Here is a 10,402-nt window from a genome sequence, read left to right as displayed (position 1 = left end):
TTTTAATCCCTTTCAATTACTCTAAAAATAAACTTGTGAGGTATGATGTTAAGAAAGTGTGTTTTCCTGTAACTAATTGATTTTTAAATAGAAGGACACAACTTGCGTTGGAGATGCTATCAGAGTCAATTTCAACAATCTTAAAAAAAAAAAATACACAGACAGAAAAGTAAAATGAACTTGAACAAAATGACAAGAACGAAAAAGTGACACTGCCACGTTCACGCGGAGTTGAATGGTGAAGCTTTTTCTCAGGTAGAATCATTATTAAGCTTTGTAGTGGGGTCCCTTTTATGAATACTTGTGAACCTGAGCAACTTCCAAGCCTTTGATTCCTTCTCACACATTTGGCATTTCAACTTCAACCACTACTGCTTTCTGCTCTCTTGTGATCTAATCTATCTTTCACTGTTTTCTTTCGCTTACCAAGAAGAAATGGCCGAAGCAATCCTGTATGGCGTTGCGCAGACGATCATTGAAAATTTGGGCTCTATGGTTTTCGCAGAGATTGGATCCATGTGGGGTGTCGAAGATGAGTTCGAAAAATTGAAGGATACTGTTTCCGCTGTTCAAGCTGTACTTCTGGATGCTGAGGAGCAGCAGGTCAAGAACTATCAAGTCAAGCACTGGCTCGTGAGGCTCAGGGACGCAGTCTATGATGCGGATGACTTGCTGACCGAATTCTACACTGAAGATATGCGTCTAAGGGTGATAGGGGATGATGAAATGACAAAGACGGTACGTACTTATCAGTCTAATCCTATTACTGCTTTCTTTACAAGTTCAAGCCAACTTCCTTTTTGTCATGATATGGCTAAAAAAATAACAGCGATGAGGGAGAGATTTGATGCAATAGCAAATGATATGAATAAGTTTCAGTTTGTAGTACATCCATCAGAAACAAGGGTCGTGACTAGGGAAAGGGGTCAAACTTGCTCATTTGTATGTGAAGAAGAAGTTATAGGGAGAGAAGAGGATAAGAAGGCCATTATAGATCTATTATTGGACTATGATGTGCAAGAGAATGTTTCGTTTATATCCATAGTGGGGATTGGGGGGCTGGGGAAGACCACACTTGCTCAATATGTATTCAACGATGAGAAAGTGAAGAATTATTTTGACTTGCGCATGTGGGTGTCTGTCTCTGATGTCTTTGATGTAAAAACAATTGCTGAAAAGATAATTAGATGTGCAGATGTTTCGAAACATGAAAACCTTGACATGGAGCAAGTACAAAATAAACTTCGTGAAACACTCAACCAAAAGAAGTATTTACTTGTGTTGGATGATGTGTGGAACGAGGATGAGGAAAAGTGGTGTAATTTGAAAAGACTTTTGATACGTGGCTCAAAGGGAAGTAAGGTGGTGATAACAACACGGACTAAATTGGTTGCAGCGATTACTAGCACAATCTTACCGTCGTATCATCTAAAAGGCCTCTCGGAAAACCAATCTTGGTCTCTATTTAAGCAAATGGCATTTAGAAAAGTGCAAGAGATGATTAATCCTAATCTTGAAGCAATTGGAAGGGATATTGTACAAAAATGTTGTGGAGTGCCTCTTGCTATTAAGGCAATAGGCAGAATATTATTCTTCAAAAAGACAGAGGATGAATGGTTATATATCAAGAATAAAGAACTTACAAATGTAACTCAAGAAGAAAATAATAGTGGTATTTTACCGATTCTAAAATTGAGTTATGATCATCTCCCATCACATTTAAAGTGTTGTTTCGCTTATTGTTCATTATTTCCTAAAGATCATGAGATTTCAAAGTTTTCATTGATAAATCTATGGATAGCACAAGGATTTATCCAATTATCAAACGAAAAGCTACATATGGAGGATGTTGCTAATGATTACTGTATGGATCTACTTTGGAGGTCCTTCTTCCAAGAAGCTAGAGAAGATAGTTTTGGGAATGTAATTAGTTTTAAAATGCATGATTTAATCCATGATCTTGCACAATCAATCTCAAGAGTTGAGTGCACATATATTGATTCAAATATAGAAAATGTCAAAAAGAATGTTCGTCACCTATCAATTGCATCTCACAATGTGCTTAAGAAGGATTTAAGCTCATTATTCAAAGCAAAGAAGATACGCACGTTGATTTTAATAACTGGTGAGAAAGAATCAAGTTGTCAAAAACCACCTCTTGAAATACTTTTTTCTAGTTTAAGATGCTTGCGTGCATTAAGCCTACGTGGCTCAGATATTATTTACGTGCCAAATTCCATAGAAGAGTTGACATATTTAAAGTATCTTGATCTTTCTAGGAATAAAATTAGAGTTCTCCCTATTTCTATTACTAGATTGTTGAATTTGCAAACATTAAACCTTAGTTATTGTGGTAAGCTTAAAGAACTACCGGGAAACGTTCAAAATTTGTTCAACCTCCGGAATCTTGAGTTAGAAGGTTGTGACAGTTTGACTTACATGCCACCTGGATTAGGACAGTTGACTTCTCTTCAAGTATTACCGTTGTTTATTGTAAACGAGGGACTTACTTGCGGTGGTCTTCCGGAATTGAACAAGCTAAATAACTTGAGAGGAGAACTAAGAATAGAAATTAAGGTACGGGTGGAAGATGCCACCTCTAAAGCCAAGGCTGCGAATTTGAAGGACAAGCAGCATCTTAGAAAATTGGTATTAATATGGGATGAGGAGCTGGGTAACGATGTCGCAGGTGTTTGTGAAGATGAAAATTTAATGGAAGGTCTCCAGCCACACCGGAATTTAAAAAAGTTGAAGGTGGAAGGGTACCAGGGTGTGAGATTTCCGAGTTGGCTTCGTTCTCTGACTGGTCTTGTGATGTTAAAAATATCAAATTCGATGTGCCAATATCTATCGCCAATGTATCAACTCCCAAATCTCCGAGATCTATCTCTAGAACATATGGATGGCCTGGAATACATATCAGACCGGGAAATCACTGAAGGGATCTCTGCTTCATCAACATTTTTCCCATCCCTAGAGTCACTCAAATTGCAGAATTGCCCTAATCTAAAGGGATGGTGGAGGAGGGCTACAGTGGGTGTGGCAACATCAAGTCAACAATACCAGCAGCATGTATCTTTTCCTCGTCTTTTACAGTTGGAAATTAGGGGTTGCAAAAACCTGACTTGCATGCCGTTGTTTCCAAATCTTGAAAAACCGCTACGACTGACAGAATGCAGTTGCAATCCATTGCAACAAACAATGAATATGAAAGCAATCTCTTTGGTTCCCTCTGCTTCGAACTCCTCCCCTCCTCTCTCCAAATTAAAGATTCTATCTTTGTCTGGGATTGAGGACATAGAGTTTCTGCCAGAGCAGTGGTTGCAAAACCTGGCTTCTCTCGAGGAGCTACGGATAGAGAAATGCGATAGACTAAAATCTCTATCTCTGTCTCTATTTATGCAACATCTCACCTCCCTCAAGACGCTGTTTATTAGCGAGTGCAAGGAGGTTGATCTATTCTGTGATGAAGACACACAATCTGTTGGTGTCAGTCCTCAAATTACGGTACTTGAAAACCTTAAAATTTTTAGTTGCTTCAATCTCATATCACTCCCCGAAGGGATTGGCAACCTTACTGCACTTCAGAATCTTAGAATTTTCGATTTGCCCTGTCTGGTATCACTCCCCGAAGGGATTGGCAACCTTACTGCACTTCAGGATCTTGAAATTTTCGATTTGCCCCGTCTGGTATCACTCCCCGAAGGGATTGGCAACCTTACTGCACTTCAGGATCTTGAAATTTTCGATTTGCCCCGTCTGGTATCACTCCCCGAAGGGATTGGCAACCTTACTGCACTTCAGGATCTTGCAATTTCCGATTTGCCCTGTCTGGTATCACTCCCCGAAGGGATTGGCAACCTTACTGCACTTCAGAATCTTCAAATTTCCAATTTGCCCTGTCTGGTATCACTCCCCGAAGGGATTGGCAACCTTACTGCACTTCCGAATCTTGAAATTTCCGATTTGCCCTGTCTGGTATCACTCCCAGAAGGGATTGGCAACCTTACTGCACTTCCGAATCTTAGAATTTCCGATTTGCCCTGTCTGGTATCACTCCCCGAAGGGATTGGCAACCTTACTGCACTTCAGGATCTTGCAATTTCCGATTTGCCCTGTCTGGTATCACTCCCCGAAGGGATTGGCAACCTTACTGCACTTCAGGATCTTGAAATTTCCGATTTGCCCTGTCTGGTATCACTCCCCGAAGGGATTGGCAACCTTACTGCACTTCAGAAACTTCAAATTTCCAATTTGCCCCGTCTGCTATCACTCCCCGAAGAGATTGGCAACCTTACTGCACTTCAGAATCTTGAAATTTCCGATTTGCCCTGTCTGATATCACTCCCCGAAGGGATTAGAAGTCTCACATCACTCAAAAGATTTCACGTCCGTTCATGCGCCAATCTGACATCGCTTCCATCAGGAATGCATCGGCTCTCCTCTTTAGAAACCCTGATAATCAGTAAGTGTCCCCACTTGAAAGAAAGATACCAGAAGGGAATTGGCGAGATTGCTCATGTCCCATATTTTCAATATTATGATGATTAAATTCTTGTTCGGCAACCAATATCCTTCGGCTTCTTCGGGTAAGAACTACAACTTGTAACATTTGTTTTCTTTTTTTGCCAACTTCTTTGTCTTCTTCCAATTTATTTGCAATTTAATATGCAGATTTATTCAAAGCACTGTACAAACAACTGAAAGGATGCAAAGGAAACATGGGACGATAGCCTAAAATTGCTCACTGATGAACCCAATTCTTGGTATGCCCAAAAACATTTGCATTTATTTCATATGTTGATTTTTTTTGTTTTTTTGGCTATGTGAACTATGAAGTATAAGGATTAATTAAACCCACCAGGAAGGGTGTGGATGCCACGGGTACCACTGCTCTCATATGCAAAAGCAATTGAATCATAGAAAAAGTCCCAATGTTGTACTTTTTTTTTTTTGTTTAAAAACTTTTGGGCACTGCAATTGTGCGAAAAGTCAACAACTAGGAGGTGAGTACCTTCTTTTTCTTTTGTTTTCTTCTCTCACAAAATTTGTCATTTGAGATAATGACCTCTTGCCATACCAGTAGGTGAAAAGAAGAAATTAAGGCAGATATATAAACCCAAGTAATTTCTATTGTATCTCAAAATATATGTTGTTAAAGTGATATACTTGATTTGTTTTTATTGATTTAGGTGCATAAAAAGATTGGAAAGTCCCACTTATTGGATTGATATTGTTCGGGAAGATCAACTTGTATAGCTAAACAGGTATTTAGATGCTGAAATTCATTTTTATGTATAAGCTTCTACCATGCTATTTTTTGCTGAAATTTTAAGATATTTTAACACATAAATCTCAATGCGTTCTTGAATTATAGTTGTGTAGCATGATTGGATTAAAAGCACAGCTTGAAATTTTTAGCTTAGAAATGCACTAGATTTTTTATGGATTCCACTTTAACTGAAATATTAAATTTTGAATAAATTACTCTTTGGAATTGGGGAAACCAAAACCCAAGTGAATTCAAGCAAAAAAATTAGTGTTTTTCTGTAAACCAGCATAAAACATAGAGTTGGAAACTTTCTAGTATTTTATTTGCCTTACTTGACAGCTTCATGCTAGGTGGAAATAGGTGTGGACTACTCCAATACTGCTCAATTATCCATGAGATTTGAATTGATTTTTGAAGGATCATACACTCCACTATTTCTAAAGGTTCATACATCTCCTTTAAGATTCAATCCTTTTGTGTTAATCAAATACCCAACTTTCTCTTGTTTTCTTTTGTTTAAATTTAGTTAAGGTTCTCAATAATTTGATTCTGTATCCAGATATGAGACAAGGTTTGAACTCTAAATTAGCTAGAGTCGGTGTTTCTTCAAAAAAGGTTGGTACTACTTTTGCATCTACAAGCAAAACAATGAGTCTTAATTATCTCAATCCTTATCTTGTAATAGCTTTCGTAAAAGTCAGATTAAGAATCCTTATCTTGTTTTCTTTCCATTGGCAGATTTAGTTAATCAAAATACAAATCCTCAATTTGCACGCAAGATGCTACGGATGTTAGTCTACCATACCAATACCTTTTTAAGGATAGCTTCAGTTTTTGTCAATTGCTAGTTGCTACGTGGGATGTTCTATGCCTACCCTTGGAGCATCAATTTTTTTCTTCATACCAGAATATTACAGGGGTAATCACTTCACTTTTTACTTCCTATTTTTGTTTTGCAAGTGAAAACTGTAAAATGTGTTGCCTATGAGAGTCAATATGATGCATTACTTCTATAACTCTATTCCACCTACACAAATAACAATATTCATAAAGCCTATGTTTGAATTTCTTAGTTACAACAACTATTGAGAAAAAATATTTTATCCTGGTTAAACAGGTGACTTATAATATTAACAGGTTGTGAAGTTGATTTATATTTTCTATACCTTTATATTTTGGCATATTCTATAAAAATATGGGTACATATTAGTTTGTAAACAAAGCCATCAAAAGCATAATTACCAAGCTTGTACCTTTGGATTAAAAGCATAATTCGTTAATTCAACAAACTAGGAAGAATAGATGGATTATTACCAATCTTATGTTTCATAGACTGAGTAGCTGTTGTCCTGCACAAATATTCCGTTAAGATGATTATCAAAAGTTGAGACATCATAAGAGCTTTGTATAGAATATGGTTTTCACTTACATAACATGAATTTCCTTTCATTTTTGATGTAGTCTTGAATTCTTAGGGCTGCTTAACTAACCATAAAGGCATAAAGTTTTAATCCAGCCTTTGTTTGACATCTAAAAAAAAACATATAAATTGGAATCTTGAATGTGCTATGTCTAGGAAATCATTTTTACCAAACAAAAATAATTAAGTTGAATGCTTAATAGAAACAAATAAAATAACAAATAGATAGCAGTCAAGGAAAAAACATATAGTTGTAAAGAAATGTGAACCCTGAGTGCAATTCTAGTGTAACCAAGTTCCTTGTTTTATACTAATTTCTTATTTTTGATATCTATTATTCCTAGGAAATTTGGAGTGCCCTAGAAAGAAATGTTGTTGCATTGGGGAAATAATTTGGCAAGGAAAAACTGAACACCTATGCTTTCTCATAACCTGGCTTCTCTCTAGAATCTCTGGATTCAGAAATGCCGTAAACTAAAATCCTTGTCCATGTCTCTATCCATACAACATCTCACCTCCCTTAAGTCGCTAGAGATTAGGGGCTGCAAGGAGATTGATCTATTTAGTGATGATGGCACGCAATGTGTTAGTGTTATCACTCTGCAAAGCCTTATAATTTCAAAAGTTCCCTGCTTGATTACATTACATCACTTCAAATACAACCAATATGCTTCTGCTTCTTTGGATAGGTACTACAACTCTTCTTGTACTTTCTATGCAATAAAAAATACAATCTTTTTTTCCCTTCTATGCCGACTTCTTTGTCTTCAATATTGATGTTTGTGGTGGATTTAATTTGCAGATATTTTCAAAGCACTATACAAACAACTGAAAGGGTGCAAAGGAGTCATGGGAGGATTGCCTAAAATTGCTCACGTGGATGAACCCGATTCTTCAAATTTTCAGGTAACAGTAGTCCCAATTCTTTCTTTTCTTTGGGTCTTTCTACTGAAATACGTTTGCATTTATATATAAGGAATTAAACCCAATAGGAAAGGGGGCATGCTACTGGTACCACTGCTCTCAATGCAAAAGCAATTGAATCATAGAAAAAGTCCCAATGCTGTACTTTTGCTTGCTTAAAAATTTTTGGGCTTTGCAATTGTTTGAATAGTCAACAACTAGGTGGGTTGATACCTTCTTTTTCCTTTATTTTCTTCTCTCTAAAAATTTGTCCTGAAAGTGTTGTACATAAACCTATCTTTTCCTTCTTCATCCAAATAATTTCTATTGTATCTCATAAATAAGTTGTTAAGGTGATACACTTGGCTTATTGATTTAGGTGCATAAGCAGATTGAAAAGTGCTGATATTGGAGTGATATTGTTGTTGAAGATCAACTTAGATAACTAATTCAATACCAGTATTTAGTTGCTGAGATTCATTTTTATGTATAAGCTTCTACCATGCCATGTTTTGCTCAAATTTTAAGATATTTTTACACAAAGATCTATATGCTTTCTTGAATTATTGTTGTTACTTGTGTAGTGTGATTGGATTAAAAGCACAGCTTGATTTTGCGCATAGAAATGCACTAGATTTCGGATAGATTCCACTTTATGCATTTTATTACCACAAAAAAAGGATGACATGAAATACTAAATTTTGAATGATTTATTCTTTGAAATTGGAGATAACAAAACCCAAGTGATTCAAACAAATAATTAGTAGTGCTTTTCTGTAAACCGGCATAAAACATAGCGTTAAAAAATTTCTAGTATTTTCTTCTCCTTGTCAGCTTGATGCTAGGTGGAAAAGGTGGGAACTTCTCCAACAATGCTCAATTAACCTTGAGATTGGAATTGGTTTTCGAAGGATCATACACTCCACTATTTCTAAAGGTTCATACTCATACATCTCCCTCATAAAAGTCAGGATTAAGAATCCTTATCTTGTTTTCTTTCCTTTGGCAGATTTAGTTAATCAAAATACAAATCTTTTTGAGGATAGCTTCAATTTTAGGCAATTGCTACTTGGGATGTTCTACCACTACCTAATGGACCATCGGGTTTTTTTAGGAATCAGAATATTACAAAGTTAATCGCTTCAATTTTTCCTCCTTATGTTTGTTTTGTGTGAAAACTGTGAAATGGGTTGCCTATGAGAGTCAATTTGATACATTTTTCTATTTCACTCTCTTCTACATAAGAAAATAACAATATTCATAAAGCCTTTTGAATTTCTTGTCCTCACAGGGTGTGATAAGGAATTCCCCCACTTCGATGAAGGATTCACAGGCCCAGATTATGCAAACTGTGGTAATGCTATCAAAAATCACATTTTTGTTTGTTGTCACTGAAAAGTTTTCCCAAAATATATAATGATAAGAGTGGAAGCTGATTGTCAACTTGTGTATATGAATTAGTTCTATTCAATACAGAAAATTGGATTTTGAAGAATTTTGTGCGGCTGCCTTAAGTTTGCATTAGCTGGAAGGAATGGAGTGCTGGGAACAACACGCAAGGCATGCCTATGAGCTGTTTGAGAAGGATGTCAACAAGCCAATTATGTTTGAAGGAACTTGCCTTTGTATTCTCGTCAGTTTCAAATGGAAAATTGATTTTGGTTTCTTTTTAATGTTTGAAGATAAAGTTTAATGATATGTGCACGTTTAAACTTTAATGTTTTCATATTATTGTTATTTGCAATCAAAGTCGTATTATCCAGTCAGTCTTTTCTTTTTTGATAGGTAACGAAAAAATTTTAATAAGAAAAAACTAGCCAACCCAAGTACATTGGGGATGTACTGTGGGGGCAAAAATCAAGATCCAAAATTACAATGATCAAGTCAGTCATACACTCGTACTACAAATTCAATGTAAACTCCATCAAAAGAAGGGTTTGTCTTCTTTAACTCTGTCCTACTGTGCTTCTTTTAAACGATCCCACCCATTGACAAACTCCATCTGCCTATACTAATAGTTGTAGAACTTCAAGTTCTCAACTTTATTTTTTTCCCTAATTGTAAACCAACCTCCTCTCATCTCTATTAACTACCCTCCTTATAATTCTAATCATCACTGCACATAAAGTATCTCAAAATCAAGTTGGTTAGGTGATATACTTGGTTTATTTATTGGTTAGGTGCATGAACAAATTCGAAAGTCACACTTGCTGATATTGAAGTAACACTGTGTTCTTACGTTATTTCAAAAAGTAATCAGGTATTTTGTTGCTTAAATTATTTCTATTTGTGTAGGGCTTTTACCAAGTTTTGTTATATTTGTAGGAGATTTTAATGCAGAAATCTCTATGCTTTCTTAAATGGTCGTTCTTTAGCTTCATTGATTAAAAGCATAGCTTGAAATATAGAGTTTAGAAATGCAGTCAATTTCAGATGGTTTATGCATTATGTATTTAATTATAAAAAATGGCTGAATTGAAATATAAAATTTTCAACAATTGGAATTGGGGATACCAAAATTAATCAGGAGTGTCTTTTTGTAAAGTGGCATAAAACATGGAATTGGAAACTTTGTAGTATGTTCTTTCCCTTACTCTTTAACATGATGCCTAGTGGAAATAGTTTGGGATTGCTCTAATCCTTGAGATTTGAGTTGATTTTTAAAGGATCATACAGTCCATGATTTTGAAAGTTTCTCACAACTCGTTTAAGATTCAATCTTTTTCTGTTAAGCAAATACCCAAGTTTCTCTTGTTTTCTTTTATTTATTTATTATGTTTAATTTGGTTAAGTTTCTCAATGATTTG

The 10,402-nt window shown here is 35.8% G+C and overlaps 1 protein-coding gene across 50 annotated transcripts in view; it reads left to right on the top strand.

Moving 5' to 3' along the window:
• The first annotated feature begins 283 nt into the window (after window positions 1-283).
• The window catches only part of LOC126716982 (putative disease resistance protein RGA1), a 103,923-nt gene continuing 93,804 nt past the window's right edge, over window positions 284-10,402 (top strand). For 9 of the 50 annotated variants that reach the window (XM_050418071.1, XM_050418068.1, XM_050418069.1 and 6 more), the window contains exons 1-12: window positions 289-3,645; window positions 3,790-4,005; window positions 4,150-4,221; window positions 4,294-4,589; window positions 4,675-4,766; window positions 5,623-5,715; window positions 5,832-5,887; window positions 6,011-6,191; window positions 7,037-7,381; window positions 7,495-7,598; window positions 8,887-8,949; window positions 9,057-9,855. In XM_050418071.1, the coding sequence (XP_050274028.1) occupies window positions 436-3,645; window positions 3,790-4,005; window positions 4,150-4,221; window positions 4,294-4,551 (3,756 nt within the window). In that variant the 5' untranslated portion in view covers window positions 289-435 and the 3' untranslated portion in view covers window positions 4,552-4,589; window positions 4,675-4,766; window positions 5,623-5,715; ... (4 more) ...; window positions 8,887-8,949; window positions 9,057-9,855. The other 41 variants (XM_050418076.1, XM_050418074.1, XM_050418099.1 and 38 more) reach the window with 40 other exon arrangements.

The sequence above is a fragment of the Quercus robur genome, chromosome 3 (assembly GCF_932294415.1).
Source record: "Quercus robur chromosome 3, dhQueRobu3.1, whole genome shotgun sequence".
Classification (NCBI taxonomy): domain Eukaryota; kingdom Viridiplantae; phylum Streptophyta; class Magnoliopsida; order Fagales; family Fagaceae; genus Quercus; species Quercus robur.
This window is presented reverse-complemented; position numbering and strand designations above follow the sequence as displayed.